General features: G+C 34.9%; 1 protein-coding gene across 15 annotated transcripts in view; it reads left to right on the plus strand.

Moving 5' to 3' along the window:
- The window catches only part of ATM (ATM serine/threonine kinase), a 155,115-nt gene that overhangs the window by 36,884 nt on the left and 98,686 nt on the right, over positions 1 to 19,545 (plus strand). For all 15 annotated transcript variants that reach the window (XR_015141808.1, XM_086339054.1, XM_086339051.1 and 12 more), the window contains 13 exons: positions 943 to 1,314; positions 2,094 to 2,285; positions 3,025 to 3,120; positions 4,191 to 4,416; positions 8,963 to 9,088; positions 9,636 to 9,761; positions 10,654 to 10,743; positions 13,037 to 13,208; positions 14,042 to 14,241; positions 16,516 to 16,598; positions 16,696 to 16,851; positions 17,661 to 17,736; positions 17,868 to 17,998. Coding sequence is in view for 14 of the 15 variants with exons in the window: in XM_086339054.1 (XP_086195180.1) it covers positions 943 to 1,314; positions 2,094 to 2,285; positions 3,025 to 3,120; positions 4,191 to 4,416; positions 8,963 to 9,088; positions 9,636 to 9,761; positions 10,654 to 10,743; positions 13,037 to 13,208; positions 14,042 to 14,241; positions 16,516 to 16,598; positions 16,696 to 16,851; positions 17,661 to 17,736; positions 17,868 to 17,998 (2,046 nt within the window). In the remaining variant the exon portion in view is untranslated. The remainder of the gene's footprint in view (positions 1 to 942; positions 1,315 to 2,093; positions 2,286 to 3,024; positions 3,121 to 4,190; positions 4,417 to 8,962; positions 9,089 to 9,635; positions 9,762 to 10,653; positions 10,744 to 13,036; positions 13,209 to 14,041; positions 14,242 to 16,515; positions 16,599 to 16,695; positions 16,852 to 17,660; positions 17,737 to 17,867; positions 17,999 to 19,545) is intronic.

Here is a 19,545-nt window from a genome sequence, read left to right on the forward strand (position 1 = left end):
TTCAGAATTTGGAGAGTAATTTGAACCTTATGCCATATTAAAGGCACTTTTTATTATTTGCTCTGTTCTTTAGTCTTATATAGCATTCACAGTTATTTAAGTAATTATATAAATTGTGGAATTCTGTGAAATCACAAAGTTTTAGGTCTAGAAGGAATCTGTAGAATTCTTACAGTTCAGCCTTTTTTGCTTTACCAAAAAGAAAACTGCAACTGAAAAAGGTTGAGCAGCTTGCCTAAGAACAGTTACATAACAGAACAATTCATAGACTAGTCATACTTTTATGAATAATGTTCTATGATTTTTTCCCATGTCAATGTAATGTTTAAATATAGTTGAGTTATTGGGGGGGATATATATATTGATTTTGATACTTACTGCTGAATTCTTGTTTATTTCCTATAGTTGATGGTACCTATTTCATATTCTTTAATTTATCCATTTAGTGAGGTCATTTATTGAACACCTACTATGTGCCAGGCATAAGGGGTAGAGAGTGAATAAGTTGCAGTTTCTATTCTTGAGTCGCACACATTCTAGGGCACTCGCAGCAAATACTTACTGAATTAACTGAATTAATGTCGGGGGAAACATTTTTTTTTGGTTTTTGTTCTCAAGGTATATTGTTGGTGGCTGAAGGGCAGGGAAGTGTGCAGTAAGAAGTAGAATATTGGTAATTTAGTTATTTATAAGCAAATTTAGTTATTTGTAAGCAAAATATGATAGCTTACCCAGCTAGCCAAAATGCTGTCAATCTTCTTGCCACTTTAGGAAGTAGGACCAAATAATTACTAACAGCCAGTTTATTTTGAGGGTAGTCTGGAAAATGATGATGACAATGTTCTAATTAGGATATTGTATGAGTACTATGTCTATATTTATTTTCCTTTGGCATCTTAATGGAGTAGAATAATTTTCAAATTATTTGTACTTTTTTTTTAGGTTACAAATCGCAACTCAATTAATATCAAAATATCCTGCAAGTTTACCTAACTGTGAGTTGTCACCATTACTAATGATACTATACCAGCTTTTACCTCAACAGCGACGTGGGGAACGCACACCATATGTGTTACGATGTCTTATGGAAGTTGCATTGTGTCAAGGCAAGAGATCAAACCTAGAAAGCTCACAAAAGTCAGATTTATTGAAAATCTGGATTAAAATTTGGTCTATTACTTTTCGTGGTATAAGTTCTGAACAAATACAAACTGAAAACTTCGGCTTACTTGGAGCCATAATTCAAGGCAGTTTAGTTGAGGTTGACAGAGAATTCTGGAAGTTATTTACTGGGTCAGCCTGTAGACCTTCATGGTAAGTTGTCTATTAATTATATTTTGCAGCATATATATTTCCTGATTTTTGTAATTTCTAACTTCAGTTAAAAATATGTTAAATTCTGTTTCAGATTCTTTTGTTTGTTAAGGAAGTCTTAATAAGTAAGTTTGAAATATGAAGAGATTACTAAGCCCAGTTTTAAAGATGAAGTATTTAAATTTCTTTTATTTGTAATTAGCAATTATCTGTTTGCTCATAAATAGAATAAACTTTATTTCTCTTAGTATTGCATACTGTTACAATAAGATAGTACTAAGTCAAGAATTTTCTCAAATGTAGTTGGATTTTTTGTGCTCATTTAGTCCATAGAAGTTTATATATCTACCGTGTGCCAGCACATGTCCTAAAAATTGACCACAGAGTAGTAAAAAGATACACATGGTCTCTGTCCCTCTAAGAGCCTAAGTGTTTTAAAATTGAAGTATAGTTGATTTACAGTATTGTGTTAGTTTCTGGTATATAAGCAAAGTGATTCAGTTTTTTCTATATGTGTGTGTGTGTGTGTGTGTGAGTGTGTATATGTATATTTTGTTTCATATTCTTTTCTTATGGTTTATTACAGAATATTGAATATAGTTCCTTGTGTATACAGTAGGACCTTGTTGTATATCTATTTTACACATAGTAATTTATGTCTGATAATCCCAAATTCTTAATTTATCCCTCTCCCACCTCCTTTTCCCTTTGGTAACCATAGTTTGTATTCTATGCAAAAAGTTTACTTTTAATATTAATTGTCTTTTGTTTTGCGACAGTCCCGCAGTATGCTGTTTGACTTTGGCACTGACAATCTGTGTAGTTCCAGAATCAGTAACAATAGGAATTGAGAAAAATATATGTGATGTAAGCAGAAATTCTTTAAAGGAATTGATAATGAAATGGCTCTTATTCTGTCAGTTAGAGGATGACTTTGAAGACAGTACAGAACTACCTCCAATTCTTTGCAGGTAATTTGAGTTCCTTAGCATGCTGCTGCTTTTTAAATTTATTTTGTAAGGTGCTCTCCATTTCTTATTTGATACTAGATGGCTTTATTTTGCAGTCATCTTCTAGAATTTTCCAGAATTAGTCCTAACTATTAAACAGTCCTTTTGTTTCATAGTGTTCTGTGTCTTTGTACCTGAATCTTTGCCCAAGTTCTTTTACTTTTTTTTCTCTCACTGCCTAGACAGTGAGAGTTACATGGTGATGATTGTCCCTAAATAGGTCCATCTGAACATATATCCACTCAGGTTATATCGTGGAATCATAAGGAGAATGCTTTCTGGGCTAAATATGTTAAATTAATGAGGGAAAGAAATTAAAAAGACAAACTGGGACTTAAGCACTAAAATGGGGAGCAACTTGCCCACTTAACCTGTCCTCAGTCAGTAATTGGAACTGAGTGATTGAAGGAGTTCCTCTGGATCCTAGTGATTTGACTTGAATTTCATAGTTGTTTAGGCTCTTTGAAAATTGAATATGACCCTACATCTAGAAGTGTTGAAAATGATAGTAACATAAAATTTATGTTCCTTAAGTACTTTTTCAGTTGTTAAGAAATTTAGTACAGATGGAAACAGTTTTAATTTGGGGTCCACATTTTAGAGATCAATATTTTTAGTTAAGTGTGGGCGTTTAAGTTTAAAGAATGCTTTAAATGGCTTTTGGTCTTTTAAGTAAAGATCTCTATTTTTTACTTCATAGTAATTTTCCTCATCTTACCCTGGAGAAAATTCTCGTGAGTCTCACTATGAAAAACTGTAAAGCAGCAATGAATTTTTTCCAAAGTGTGCCAGAATGGTATGTTTCCTAATGGAGTTCTGTGTTGTTTTAATTAACAAAGATAATAATTTTAGCAGAGTGGTAGCTACATCTTAAAAATTGTGAACCAAATTGGTCAATTAAAAAAATTATAACTGTTAGCAAGGGAAAAGTTTCTTTAACTTCAATAATTATAATTTATGTTCTATAATGTGTTTATGATGGGATATTAACATAAACACATGGAAAAGGCTTTTTTTATATGTCAAATAAAATCTGAATGACTACTTTAAAAACTAATGATAATTTAGTATAGGGAAAACAAAAATCCAAAAACCTCATTTTAGTCGATTGACTTCAGAGGCTTATGTTTATCACTGTGACTGAAAATGATTCACTGGCATGAAGTTTTCTAGTCTTTCTCAAGAGGGCATAATACAAAAAAAATCTACATTTTGGAGAAATGTAAAAAAAAGGGAAAAGTTTTCAGATAATTTGGTTTTCATTTTCTTTTTTTTATTTATTTGAGTGCCTCAAGTCTGAGTTGCGGCACGTGGGATCTTTCATTGTAGCATGCAGACTCTTGAAGGTTTGGCATGTGGGCCCAGTAGTTGAGCTCTCTAGTTGTGGCAAGCAGGCTCTGGAGTGCACAGGCTTAGTGCTTGCTGCGTGAAAGCTTAGTTGCTCCACTACATGTGGGATCTGACCAGGAATCAAACCTGTGTCCCATGCATTGCAAGGCAGATTCTCAACCACTGGCCCACCAGAGAAGTCCCTCAGATAATGTTATTCTTAATGTTTATATCTGTTGTTAATTGATGTTTTTTTTAATACTTCTGAATTTGCCTTTTAGATTGAATCTTTTATTTCTCTTGTCCATTTGTTAGTGAAATTGCTACTGAATAATGAAATTCAATGTAAGTAGTTATAAAAATCCAAAGAAGAAAAGCATTTAAAGAATAATTCACTAATTACATGAGCAATCTTTGAATAACATAGATTCAATGTTAATGCTAAGTTAATGTTTTATTTGTGATAGATAGATGCTATATAAAGGTAAACTAGTTGACAATTTGATCTTATAAATTGAAAATCTTACTTCTTTAAAGTGAGCAACACCAAAAAGATACAGAAGAACCTTCATTCTCAGAAGCTGAAGATCTGTTTCTTCAGACAACTTTTGACAAGATGGATTTTTTAACCATTGTGAAAGAACATACAATAGAAAAGCACCAATCCAGTGTAGGCTTTTCTGTCCACCAAAACCTCAAGGAGTCACTGGATCGCTATCTTCTGAGACTGTCAGAACAGCTTCTAAATAACTACTCATCTGAGGTGAGATTTTCAAGAAGAGCGAAAGCCTGTGTTTGATTCTACTTTGGTAGACTGTTAGGAAGGAGAAATATGTCAGGAAAGGCCCTAAGGATGATGAGAAGCTTAATTTTAAAAGCAAAGTAATAGCACATGTCTACAAATTGCAAAAAAACTTAGAATGAAAAAAGTAAAACTGAAGAAAAAGAATTACTTTTTTAACCAGAAATTCTTACAGACATTAAAGAAGTAGATTTCTTTGGGTAGGTTAATGGGCAGTAATAATGGTTTTGAACATACAGATTATTTGATGAAAAAGAACCTTAATTCAGAGGAGGGAAATTTTACGATAACAGAAAAGTACATAATTTAAACTAATCTAATAGATTTTGGTTGCATGAAAAGGGAGAGAAGTCATTGATAAATGAACTAACAGTCACCCATATTTAAGCAGTCATTTAGTGATGTCTTACATATTATTTCCGTTGTCATCTTAAAATCAAAAAATTCTCATTGTGTGTGTTGTTCTCTTATCAAAACTCCTATGTCTTTCTACCCATTTCTCTGTGTTCAAATAATCCACATGTCAAAATCCTCACGAAAGCCTTTTTTGATAATCTCAGCCGTATATCTTTTAATTTTCATGTTGTTGTTGTTCAGTCGCTAAGTCGTGTCTGACTCTTTGCAACCCCATGGAGTTGCATGCTAGGCTTTGCTGTCCACTGTCTCCCGGAGTTTGCTCAGATTCATGTATGTTGAGTCAGTGATGCTGTCTAATTTTCTCATCGTCTTTCTCATCCCTTCTCCTTTTGCCTTCAGTCTTTTCCCAGCATAAGGGTCTTTTCCAGTGAATCAGCTCTTCACATCAGGTGGCCAAAGGATTGGAGCTTCAGCTTTAGCATCAGTTCTTATAATGAATATTCAGGGTTGATTTCCTTTAGAATTGACTGGTCAATCTCCTTGTTGTCCAGTGGACTCTCAAGAATATTCTCCAGTACCACAATTCAAAAGCATCAGTTCTTTGGCATTCTATATGGTTTAGCCCTTACTCTGCACGTGACTCCTGGAAAAGCTGTAGCTTTGACTATACAGACTTTTGTTGTCAAAGTGATACGTCTGCTTTTAATATGCTGTCTAGGTTTGTCAAAGGAGCAAACGTCTTTTAATTTCATGGTTGCAGTCATCATCTGCAGTGATTTTTGGAGCCCAAGAAAATAAAATCTGTCACTGATTCTACTTCTGTTTACCATGAAGTGATGGGACCGGATGCCATAATCTTCATTTTTTGAATGCTGAGTTTCAAGCCAGCATTTTCACTCTTCTCTTTCACTTTTATCAAGAGGCTCTTTAGTTCCTCTTCGCTTTATTTGCCATTGGAGTGGTATCATATGCATATCTGAGACTGCTGGTATTTCTCCCAGCAATCTTGATTCCAGCTTGTGATTCTGGACCAGCATTTTGTATGATGACCTCTGCTTATAAATTAAATAAGTAGAGTGACAGTATACAGCCTTGTCATACTCCTTTCTCAATTTTGAACCAGTCAGTTAGAACCATGTCTGGTTCTAATTGTTGCTTCTTGATCTGCATACAGGTTTCTCAGGAGATAAGTAAGGTGGTCTCGTATTTACATCTCTTGAAGGATTTACCACAATTTGTTGTAATCCATACTGTCAAATAGCTGAGAAAAGAAGAGAAGGTGAAAGGCAAAGGAGAAAAGGACAGATATACCCATCTCAATGCAGAGTTCCAAAAAATAGCAGGAGAGATAAGAAAGCCTTCCTAAGTGAACAATGCAAAAAAATGGAAAATAACAGAATAGGAAAGACTAGAGATCTCTTCAAGAAAATTGGAGATACCAAGGGAGAATTTCATGTAAAGATGGGCACAATAACGGATAGAAATGATAATGGGCCTAACAGAAGCGGAAGATGTTGAGAAGAGGTGATAAGAATACACAGAAGAACTACACAAAACAGATCTTAATGACCTGGATAACCACGATGATGTGATCACTCACCTAAGCCATACATCCTGGAGTGTGAAGTCAAGTGGTCCTTAGGAAGCATCACTGTGAACAAAGCTAGTGGAGGTGATGGAATTCCAGCTGGGCTACTTCATAGCCTAAAAGATGCTGTTAAAGGACTGCACTCAATATGCCAGCAAATTTGAAAAACTTACCAGTGGCCACAGAACTGGAAAAGGCCAGTTTTCATTACAATCCCAAAGAAGGGGAATGCCAAAGCATGTTCAGACTACCGCACAATTGTACTCATTTCACATCCTAGGAAAGTAATGGTCAGTATCCTCTAAGCTAGGCTTCAACACTGTGTAACTGAGAACTTCCAGATGTACAAGCTGGATTTAGAAAAGGCAGAGGAACCAGAGATCAAATTGCTAACATCCGTTGCATCACAGAAAAAGCAAGAGAGTTCCAGAAAAGCACCTACTTCTGCTTTATTGACTACTTCTGCTTTAATGAGAGTTAGACCATAAAGAAGGCTGAGCACCAAGAATTGATGCTTTTGAGCTGTGGTGTTGGTGAAGACTCTTGACAGTCCCTTGGACTTCAGGGAGATCAAACCAGTCAATCCTAAAGGAAATTAACCATGAATATTCATTGGAAAGACTGATGCTGAAGCTGAACCTTCTAGGACTTTTGCCACGCAATGAGAAGAGCTGACTTATTGGAAAAGACACTGATGCTGGGAAAGATTGAAGGCAGGAGGATAAGGGGATGACACACGGTGAGATAGTTGGGTGGCATCACCAGCTCGGTGGACATGAATTTGAGCAAGCTCCGGGAAATGGTGAAAGACAGGGAAGCCTGGTGTGCTGTAGTCTATGGGGTCTCAAAGAGTTGGACCCAACTGAGCAACTGGCCTTAACTGAACTGAATACTGTCACAGGCTTTAGCATAGTTAATGAAGCAGAAGTAGATGTTTTTCTGGAACTCCCTTGCTTTCTCCATGATCCAACGAATGTTGGCAGTTGAATCTCTGGTCCTTCTGCCTCTTCAAAGCTTACGTTTTACACCTGAATGTTTCCAGTTCACATGATGTTAAAGTCTAACTTGAAGGATTTTGAGCATAACCTTGCTAGCATCTGAAATGAGTGCAGTTGTATGGTAGTTCGAACACTGTTTGGCATTACCCTTCTTTGGGATTGGATGAAGACTGACCTTTTCCAGTCCTATGGCCACTGGTGAAATTTCTGAATTTACTGACACTGAGTGCAGCATCTTAAAAACAGCATCTTTGAGGATTTGAAGTAGCTTAACTGGAATTGCATCACCTCTACTAGCTTTGTTTTGTAGAATGCTTCCTAATGATATCCGGCTCTAGGTGAAGGATCACACCATCGTGGTTATCCAAGTCATTAAAACCTTTTTGTATAGTTCTTCTGTGTCTTCTTGTATAGTTATTCTGTTTATCCTTGGACAAGAAAATGGCAACCCATTCCAGTATTCTTGCTTGGAGAATTAATGGACAAAGGAGCCTGGTAGTCCATAGCGTTGCAAAATGTCTGACATGACTGAGCAACTATCACTCACTCACTCTGTATTCTTGTCGCCTCTTCTTAATGTCTTCTGCTTCTGTTAGGTCCTAGCAGTTTCTGTCATTTATTATGCCCATACTTTTATGAACTGTTCCCTTGATATCTCCAATTTTGTACCATATGCACCAATATCTCTTAAACTATGCTAGAAGCTCATTAAAGGGCATGTATAATCTCTCTTGATCTTTGTATCTTCTTCAATACCTTATTATATGATAAATGTTTAAGTATTTGTTGACTAAAATAAAACCTACAAGCTACTATGGCTAGATTCAGTAGCCATAACTTATGATCCAAAGAACCAGAGAGAGGACAACGTGCCTATTTGATCTATCTTGGTCTTAATTACTGTCTTTCTTCTGGATTATAGTTATAACTACTTTCATTATAGAGTAATGAGATCTCCTGTGTTTTTTCCTAAAATGCCATTTCATATAATATAGGAACAGAAAAATCTGAAAATCTTTTTTTTTGTTTGTAAACATTTGCACATTTCTTACATAATTCTATAAAATTGGTTGACAGTAGCTATTGATAAAAATATCTTGTACTTGTCTGTGGAGTTTGAAAAGCTGAGTAAATCAAGATCCTTATCTCTTAGAAACTGAAAATGTCATTTTAATGTCTTTTTATGAATAAATCTGATTTCTGCTCACATTCTAAGAATTATAGATTGTTATTTGCCTATCAATTTTTTCTTTCTTTCTTCCTTACCTCATATATTTAAGGACGTATGTGTGCAATACACTGAGCCACTTTTGAAAAAGATGTGTTACTTGGCCATCAGGACATGCTTCTGTATTTCCTGAGAACCCTGGTTATTACAGCTCTGCAGGGATCCCTTAGATGTTTTTTAGAGATGATCAGAATTATGGCACTATTAATTTAGTTAACTGTAGTTTTTTAATGTGAAGACAAAATTTGCTCTTGCAAAAAACAATAGTACTCCAAATGATTTATGAAATATATAAAAACTTTTTATTCTGTACACTTAAACTTTTTATATTTTAAGACTTCAAATTCAGAGATGTTTGTCCGGTGTTCAAGTCTTTTGGTGGGTGTTCTTGGCTGCTATTGTTACCTGGGTGTCATAGCTGAAGAGGAAGCATACAAATCAGAATTATTCCAGAAAGCCAAGGTAGGAAGATTTATATCAATAGTACTTTGGATTAATTTAAATGAAATATATTCCTGGGAAAATTGGTATATTTGTTTGGAAAACAGACTATTATATAGGTTAACTGTTTCATTTATGTAGTCTGAGAGGAGATAATACTGTGTCTCTTTTCTTAAGATTTGAAATTATTTTAAGCCAATATAAATGCAGCAATTGAAATATCATGTTGAAAATCAATCTCATTAACAAAAATAAGGATTTTTATCTATCCTTTTAAAAAGTTTTTCCTGAAGCAATTATCCTAAAGAATTCTTAAAAGCATTAATCAAATAGTCTTTCTAAGCATGAAATTAACTAACTCTGGGTATTGTTTTGTCAGTTGTGTGATTTGTAAAGATAACATGGTATAAAATTTGTTGTTTTTAAAAAATTGTTCATTTTTAATTATGTACCCAACATAACTTCTTGAAAGGATTAATTTTACCTGTTAAGTAAAATTTAAAAAAAACCTTCAACAAGCTATGATTTTACCTGAAGTTTGGATTTTTCCTTCTTTTTTTCTTAATAGTCTCTAATGCAGTATGCTGGAGAAAGTATCACTTTGTTTAAAAATAAGACAAGTGAAGAATCTAGAATTGTTTCATTGAGAAATATGATACATCTATGTACAAGTTGCTTACATAACTGTTCCAAGGTAAGATGTTCTTCCTGCTTGACAGTGTAGCCTCTCCAGGAGGTTGATAATTGGTTGATGTCCTTACTGTTTTGGGGATCCATTCATAAGTAGGTATACTGATTTTAAATTAAATTGATAAATTAAGATAGTACTCAGATGAATAAAGCAACAGGTAATCTGAGTTTCTCATGAAACTTTCAGGAAAGTTTCTGAGATTGTCTTACTCCTTTTATATAACAGCTAAGTGATAACTTATTGCCAGTGTACTTTCATTCATTTAATAAAAGCTTTTTGACTACCAGGTATGTGGTATGCATACCACTACCCAAGGGCTTGTGGACACTGCAGAGATAAACTATTCAGGCACATATGTTACCCTCTTCTGCCCAGATAGACTTACATAAAATTTGGTGGAAGGATTGCTGCTATGTGTAATCTTTGTTTTTATTTGAAGGAGGCCTGAGGGGTAGTCAGGCCAGAGTATTGATAATAACCAGAAACATCTTTTAAAGCTAATGTTAAGTACGTGGCCATATTAGCAGTATTATCAACATGTATTTTTAGAAGTGTTTTTTTGGGGGGATAAGAGGAGAAGGAGAGAGTGGAAGAATATACTGTAAGCTATGATTATTGCCTGTGTATGTTTAGGGGCAGTAGCTAGTATTTTACTTTAATGTTGTTTATGTCCAATAAAAGATATTTGCTACAGTTATTATTACTTTAAGAAAGAGGTAAGTATATTTGAAGCAATGTATGTCTTGTTCCTAATAGTAAACTATTTATCCATGCTTATTCTGGTAGAGAATTTCCAGTATAAAAGAACATCTACATTTTATTCACTAAGAGAAAATATTATATGTGAAGAATAATTGTTTTTATATTGTTGCTTGCTGTTTTGTCTTAATTACAGCACAGTCCAAATAAGATTGCATCTGGCTTCTTCTTACGATTATTAACATCAAAGCTAATGAATGACATTGCAGATATTTGTAAAAGTTTAGTAAGTATGCTTCCTGTTTTACTATGATATTTCATTGACTCTAACGTACTTTATATAACTTTGAAATTTCTTTGAAAAGGGATGTATCACTTCGCTTTTCCATGTATATGGAATCTTATGCTTTAAAAATGTGGAAATTTAATAAAGTTATTTGGTTTGCAGGGGAGAATGTATTTGCTTCTTATTATCAATACCATATGCTTGTCTGTTAATTTCTCAATGAATAATAATAGACCAAGTGTTTGGAAATTAATCATTCAGACTCAGTACTTTTTTCTGTATAACGTCAGTTCAGTCGCTCAGTCGTGTCTGACTCTTTGCGACCCCATGACCCACAGCACGCCAGGTCTTCCTGTCCATCACCAACTCCTGGAGTCCACCCAAACCCATGTCCATTGAGTCGGTGATGCCATCTAACCATCTCATTCTCTGTCATCCCCTTCTCCTCCTGCCCTCAATCTTTCCCAGCATCATGGTCTTTTCAAATGAGTCAGCTCTTCGCATCAGGTGGACAAAGTATTGGAGTTTCAGCTTCAACATCAGTCCTTCCAGTGAACACCCAGGACTGATCTCCTTTAGGATGGACTGGTTGGATCTCCTTGCAGTCCAAGGGACTCTCAAGAGTCTTCTCCAACACCACAGTTCAAAAGCATCAATTCTTCGGCATTCAGCTTTCTTTATAGTCCAACTCTCACATCCATACATGACCACTGGAAAAACCATAGCCTTGACCTTTGTTGACAAAGTAAGGTCTCTGCTTTTGAATATGCTGTCTAGGTTGGTCATAATTTTCCTTCCAAAGAGTAAGCGTCTTTTAATCTCATGGCTGCAGTCACCATCTGCAGTGATTTTGGAGCCCAGAAAAATGAAGTCTGACACTGTTACCACTGTTTCCCCATCTATTTGCCCTGAAGTGGTGGGACCGGACGCCATGATCTTCGTTTTCTGAATGTTGAGCTTTAAGCCAACTTTTTCACTCTCCACTTTCACTTTCATCAAGAGGCTTTTTAGTTCCTCTTCACTTTCTGCCATAAGGGTGGTGTCATCTGCATATCTGAGGTTATTGATATTTCTCCTGGCAATCTTGATTCCAGCTTGTGCTTTTTCCAGTCCAGTGTTTCTCATGATGTACTCTGCATAGAAGTTAAATAAGCAGGGTGACAATATACAGCCTTGACGTACTCCTTTTCCTATTTGGAATGAGTCTGTTGTTCCATGTCCAGTTCTAACTGTTACTTCCTGACCTGCATACAGGTTTCTCAAGAGGCAGGTCAGGTGATCTGGTATTCCCATCTCTTGAAGAATTTTCCACAGTTTATTGTGATCCACACAGTCAAAGGCTTTGGCATAGTCAATAAAGCAGAAATAGGTGTTTTTCTGGAACTCTTGCTTTTTCGATGATCCAGTGGATGTTGGCAATTTGATCTCTGGTTCCTCTGCCTTTTCTAAAACCAGCTTGAACATATGGAAGTTCACGGTTCACGTATTATTGAAGCCTTTCTTGGAGAATTTTGAGCATTACTTGCATATAATGTACCAAAATTCAAAAGAATTCTCTATTCATAAAAACAAAAACCTTACTAGACAAGCAATATATATTTTTCTTTTTCATATCAATGGCTTGCATACTTCTTTGTCTGGAACAGTGCCTGGCACATAGTAGATATTCAAATATTTAATGAGTGAAAGAATATTCTGTAACTTGATTGTTTTCATTTAATGATAAATCTGAGTCATCTTTCCGTGCTGCTTTATAGAGTTATACCTTACTGCCTTACTTGTTTTTTTGTTTTGCAGCAATGTGGTGTTTCTATATTATATATGAAAATAGCATATATGTATTTTAACCTAACTGATCTTAATTAAAATTGTAAATGTTTGTTTTTTTCCTCCAAAGAATTGCTGCAGTAAATTTCTTAGTTTTGTCTTCTTCTTTTTGTGCCTCTGAAGGATGTAGGAAAATTTTACAAATGGAATTTCTTGTTCAAATGGAATATGAATTTTATTGATACTTTTTGATAGATATTGTCATTGTCCTCCAAAATAGTCATTCTGTCCTCTATATAGTCAAGTTATAATCTTGCCTTCACCCTCATCAGTTTGCAGCAGTATGAAGTTTCTTAATGTAAGAAGTCACTTGTAAAGATTGTGCATTATTCTGCTATATTGACAGTGCAGATTATATATCCATTTTATACACCTGATTCTTGAATTGTTTGATTAGGTCAATTTTAACTGCAGAGTGCTTCTGAAAGAAGCCAGCTTGAAACATCTTTCTTTCTCTTGTTTGAAGGCATTCATTATCAAAAAGCCTTTTGACTTTGGAGAAGTAGAATCACTGAAAGAAGATACTGATGAAAATCTAACGAGGATGGAGGATCAGTCATATACGAGTTTATTTAATGATTCCCCTGCTAGTAGTGTTACTGATACAAATGAATCTGGAAAGAGCCAAATTACTATTGGTAAATACATTTAATTGCATGAGATTTTTTTTTTTAACCTTCTAGTATTATTTGATATTATAAAAGCCTTCATATATATTATTTTATGCTCATTTTATTTCCTTTTTGTGTAGTCATTTAGGACTGTTCCCTTCCATACAGTTTAGAATTATCTCACATTTAATTGAATTTATTATCAGTTCCTATTTTATCCTTCATGGGCGAATTTAAAATAATTGCTAAAGAAATAAAAACATTTTTGGATAACTAAACATATTGGTTATTTGGAAATAATAAGCAGGATGTGCAAAAGCACCCATAATGCAGTCATTGTTTACCTTTTTTCTATTATTTCTACATAGACCCATATAATTCAAAATTATAATCAGCATCAATATTCAGATGCCTTTTTATACCTTTGTCTGTTTTCTTTTAACATTAACTAGAAGCAGTTTTTTCATTTAGGTACTTGTGCTGTTGATAATCATACTTTTTAATGGCTGTATAATAGCATATTTAACATACATACTGTAATTTACTAGGCCATTTTGTTTATTGTCAGAAATTTAGATCCCTTTCTAATGATATTGCAGTGACTATTTGCCCATGTATATTTTTCCATATATTATTTTTTGATGACAGAATCCTAGAGTAACCTTTTATAAAGAATTTTGAAGCTTTTAGTGTGTAATCAAATTTATTATAGTTTTGCTTTCCATATATTTTTATTTCTTTTTCTGTTGTTCAGGGAAGATACTTGTGTTAATGTTCAATGTATGTGGTTGTTTTACACCTTTGTTAGTCTTTTTTTTTCCCCATCTCTATTAGTCTTAATAAGTGCTTTTTATTTTTAGGTGCCATGAATCCTTTAGCTGAAGAACATCTGTCAAAGCAAGATCTACTTTCTTTAGACATGCTCAAGTTCTTGTGTATGTGTGTAACCACTGCTCAGACTAACACTGTGTCATTTAGGGCAGCTGATATTCGGAGGGAATTATTAATGTTAATTGATTCTAGCATGCTAGACCCTACCAGATCTCTTCATTTACACATGGTGAGTTCAGTGAAAGAAGTGCTTTGAGTGTACTTGATCTTGCTAGCTAAATGTAATGGACTGACATATAAGAATCACATTGTACCTTTGACGAATTGAAATTGCTTCCTTAAGAAATGAATCTGAGACTGTTATAAAATATACTTTTAATGTGCTGTAAAAACATTTAAGTGGATACTGTAACATTAAGACTTGAATGGACTTTGGATAGATTTCTTTGCTTTGGGTATAATTTTTATAAATTATTTTAAATCAGGCCAAGAAGCACAGACTCTGAATATGAAAATAATACATAACATTGTTATTGAAGTCTGAATCTTGCCTTGACCTTGGTTTGTATGCTTTAAAATGTTTTAATGTAATTTCAAAGTGGCTATAAAGTTAAAATACTACAGAATGTCATATATTTCATTCCTAAGCCTCTGTAATTAACATTTTGCTACATTTGACTTATCTTTCTCTGCATGCTATGCCCATACACAAACACACACACACACAGACACATACTTTTTTTCTGTACCATTTTGACATTAAATATTCAAATATGATGCCCATTTACTTTAGTGTATATGTCCTAAAAACAGTGATGCTCTCCTATATAACCACAGTATCATCATCAAGAAATTAACATTGTACAGTTAATTATACATCAATTAACATTGATGTATAATCATCAAGAAATTAACATTATATCATGTTAACTAATAAATATGATCGTTTATTAGTTCCCAGGTCTGTTCACTTTCTTTCAGTGTGGAAGAGTTCTTTACTCTTTCCTTATCTTTCATGACTATTTTTGAATAGTATAGCCGCTGTATAGAATCCTACTGTTTGAATTTGTCTCATGTTTCCTCATTAAATTTAGATTTAAACAAAAGTAATCTCTCTCCTTTGCTTCCTTCATCAGCCTACTCATTTACAGATAGATACCTCCAATTCCAATCCAGCACTGTAGAATTTATTTTTCTCTGTCCATATGTGTAGCTCCCTTTCCAAGAGTAAGAAATCTGGCTTTCCACTTAACCTCGATGGATTTGTTTACTTAATATTATTACAAATAACTTATCTCCTGACCATGGGTGCTTAGCCCCCATGTTGGTGAACATGTGGTGGGAGCTCCTATCTCAGTGAGTATGCTGGATGAGTCTATGGTCATATCCCTAGTCACAGGCAGCAAGTTGGCAAACATGTTAGGTGATTTCCCCAGCCATGGGAAACATGCCAATTAGAATCCCTTGGAAATATTGAGGTTGAGTCCCTGATAGAATTTCTTGTCATATTCTAGCTTTGGTGAACATCCTGGCTGATCTCCTAGCTCTGGCAAATATGTTAGGTTGAGTCCTGTTTGATCCCTTGGTTTCCAACCTGGCAACACTCTAGTAATGTCTCTAGCCCCAACCAGCTGGGAGAGCTGTATCCTTTTCTGGGGCTTTGATGTTAAAAAGTCATTTCAAGACACTCACTAATATCACACATGACTCTCATGGCGTATATTTAAAATGGTCCAACTTAATGTTCTTTTTATAATATCAGAAGGAGTAAGAAACATTTTTCTACATATAGATGATGGCGGTGGGGGAAGGCTTCTGATTCTTAATACAGCAAGAAAATTATTTGACATGTCAGAAACTGGCTGCCTAGTTATAACTTACCATTATACTAGTGGTTGCTGAGAAGCCCTTTATATTGTACCATAGAGAGCCTACAGGACGATAAGTCAGGGTATTTGGATTATTCACTGTGCATATTTATCTCTGCTTTCTAAAATTCATTAATAGAATAGGTTTTAACCATTGAAGTTTTAAACCTCAAGTATTGTTTTCAGAGGTGGTGACATAGTTTCAGACTCTTGCTCAGACGGTTAATCCCAACAGTGGTAACAGCTGTCACTCACTGAACGGTGTCAAAAAAATTTAGACCTTTACATGCATTTCCTTTCATCTTCACAGTAATCTGGCCAGTTAAGCGCTGTATCCTTATTTTACAGCTGAGAGTACAAAGAGGTAGATGACAAGGCAAGTGTTAAAACCACACAAGTAGTAACATTGTGGTGCTAGGATTTGTGTCCCACTCTCTTTGACTTCAAACTCTCCTGCTATTGCCTGGTAAAAAAATTCACTGCTCAAGTGTGTATGTGTAGGCACATGTGTTTATATATATGAATTTATGGTTTGCATATATGTATTTATTTAAGTGAATGATATATAAATATCATTTGAACAAAAAAAACTAATTCCCCCACTTCCCCCCGCCCCGCTCCACCCCCTGTCTTAGTATCTAGTGCTTTTAAAGGCTCTTCCTGGAGAAGAATATCCCTTGCCAATGGAAGATGTTGCAAAACTTCTAAAACCACTACCGTAAGACATGAAAACCATATAGAATATTCACTCTAAATTTATAAACCAAACTGGTGTGTTCTGTTATGCTGATAAAGTTAAATTTTTTCCACCACAGCAATGTGTGTTCATCTTATCACCGTGACCAAGATGTTTGTAAAACCATTTTAAACCATGTCCTTCACGTAGTGATGAACCTGTGTCACAGAAATATGGATGATGAGAACACAAGGGATGCTCAAGGACAGTTTCTAACAGTGATTGGAGCATTTTGGTGGGTGTAGATTATTTTATGAAGTTCGTGTTTTTCTTTTGCCACTTTTGCATGCAAATGCAAACTTTGCATTTCTACTTTAGTGATTTTCTTCTAATCCTTGAATGTAGCTATATATGTTTTTTAACAATACTGAAATGTAAGTTGTATTTCCCTTCTTAATTGCTTGAAGAACTACGTTGTTTTCTGCTTAAGGCTTGGCTTCCTAAAGTGAGTTTAGTGTATTTCTGTTTGAATTCTGAACCACTTAATAGTTTGACAAGTATGATGAATTAAAGCAAAGTACAACAAGTCTAATAAATCAGTTGAGTAGTTTATATTCCTAAAGTGAACAAGTTGGCCTTGTCAGTATCTGATTGTTTCATGCACAGAATCACAGTGTGAGATAATACTAAGATATTATAGAGGAGCATATATATGTAATTCAGGACCCTCATACCATTTGGTGAGTAAGGATTTCTGAATCAGTACAGAATATGGTTTTTTAAATCTTTGATATACAACACTAAAAATGTTTTCCTTTTCAAGCATGTTTTCAATAACATGGTTAGCTGAAGTGTGATAGCCCCCAAATGAGGTATAATCATATGACACAAATACATTAAAATAAGCTGCTTTTCAAACCAATTTATTAGCTGGAATTTTTGAAAGGTGAGAAAAATGGCATATACTGCATAGTGAGAATTAAATTTATCATGGAAAGTAATTTTGGAAGCTGCCTAGAATAATCTTAATGTCCAGTAATTTCTTTTTTGACTATGCTTTTATTGGAATAATTACTTGATATTAAGACATGTACTTTATTTCAGGCACTTAACAAAGGAGGGGAAAAGTACATTCTCTGTAAGAATGGCACTAGTAAAATGCCTTAAAACTTTGCTTGAGGTAAGTTATTCCACTTTAATTATTAGTAAGGTCTCCAGTGATGTTTTAAAAGCAGTCTTTATTTCTATTTGTTAATGGGTGGTTTTTCTCTTGGTATTTCACCTTTAACCTCAATTGATCTTTTCCCATAGGCTGATCCTTATTCAAAATGGTCTATTCTGAATGTAAAGGGAAAAGATCTTCCTGTAAATGAAGTATTTCCACAGTTTCTTGCTGATAATCATCACCAAGTTCGCATGTTGGCTGCGGAGTCAATCAATAGGTAATAGGTCAAGTATTCATGAAGTATCTGGAGTGCTGCAGATAGCAGTTCAAGGTCTAGCACAGTCATAGCTCACTAGGGGTGATATTAAAAATAATGATTACTAAGCATAGACTGTATGCCTGACATTTTTGTTTTCTCTTAATTCTGACAACTCTTTCACTTAGATATGATTATTTTATCTAATTTAGTCATGAAAACTCTGTGGCTTAGACAGATAAAGTAAGGTGATAAGTGCCATACATCTAGTAAGTGGTTGAGATGAATGAGATGTGTCTACTCCCAATTAGAGATACAGGGCTTTTAGGTATTAGATTTTACATGAGTTTATAAAATGAAAATTATCGCATTTTACATTTTGCTAGTTATAATCATATTTATTCAAGTGAACATAAAATTAGGCATTGGAGTGATTCTCCCACAAGAATGTGTTATGTTTGAGTACTAAAGAAGCCTTTGACTGTGTGGATTACAACAAGCTGTAGAAAATTCTGAAAGGGATGGGAATACCAGACCACCTCACCTGCCTCCTGAGAAACCTGTCTGCAAGTCAAGGAACAGCAGTTAGAACCAGACATGGAACAACGGACTGGTTCAAAATTGGGAAAGGCATACATCAAGGCTGATTATTGTCACCCTTCTTATTTAACTTATGTGCAGAGTACATCATGAGAAATTCTGGGCTGGATGAAGCACAAGCTGGAATCAAGATTGCCAGGAGAAATATCAACAACCTCAGATGTGCAGATCGTACCATTCTAATGGCAGAAAGCAAAGAGGAACTAAAGAGTCTCTTGATGAAGGTGAAAGAGGAGAGTGAAAAATTGGCTTAAAACTCAGCATTCAAAAAACTAAGATCATGGCATCTGGTCCCATCACTTAGGGCAAATAGATGGGGAAAAAGTGGAAACAGTGACAGATTTTGTTATCTTGGGCTCCAGAATCATTGCGGACAGGGACTGCAGCCATGATGAAAAGATGCTTGCTCCTTGAAGACAAGCTATGATAAACCTAAATAGCATATTAGAAAGCAGAGAGACATCACTTTGCCAACAAAGGTCTGTCTAATCAAAGCTATGGTTTTTCCATTAGTCATTTATACATGTGAGAGTTGGACCATAAAGAAGGCTGAGTGCCAAAGAATTGATGCTATCGAACTGTGGTGTTGGAGAAGACTCTTGAGAGTACCTTGGACAGCAAGGAGATTCCTAAAGGAAATCAACCCTGAATATTCATTGGAAGGACTGATGGTGAAGCTGCTTTGGCCACCTCATGCCAAGAGCTGACTCATTGGAAAAGAACCTGTTGTTGGGAAAGATTGAAGGAAAGAGGAGAAGGGAGCAACAGAGGATGAGATGTTTGGATGTTATCACTGACTCAATGGACATCAGTTTGAGCAAACTTAGAAAGATAGCTAAGGACGGGGAAGCCTGACGTGCTGCATTTCATGGGTTCACAAAGATTCACACTTGATTTAGCGACTGAGCAACAATAACAACCTGAAGAAGCAAATATTAAATTTTAGCAACTGTATGTTTAATGGGTTA

This window comes from Bos grunniens, chromosome 15 (assembly GCF_055505025.1).
Source record: "Bos grunniens cultivar Pamir isolate PY7600 chromosome 15, Bosgru_T2T1.0, whole genome shotgun sequence".
Classification (NCBI taxonomy): Eukaryota; Metazoa; Chordata; class Mammalia; order Artiodactyla; family Bovidae; genus Bos; species Bos grunniens.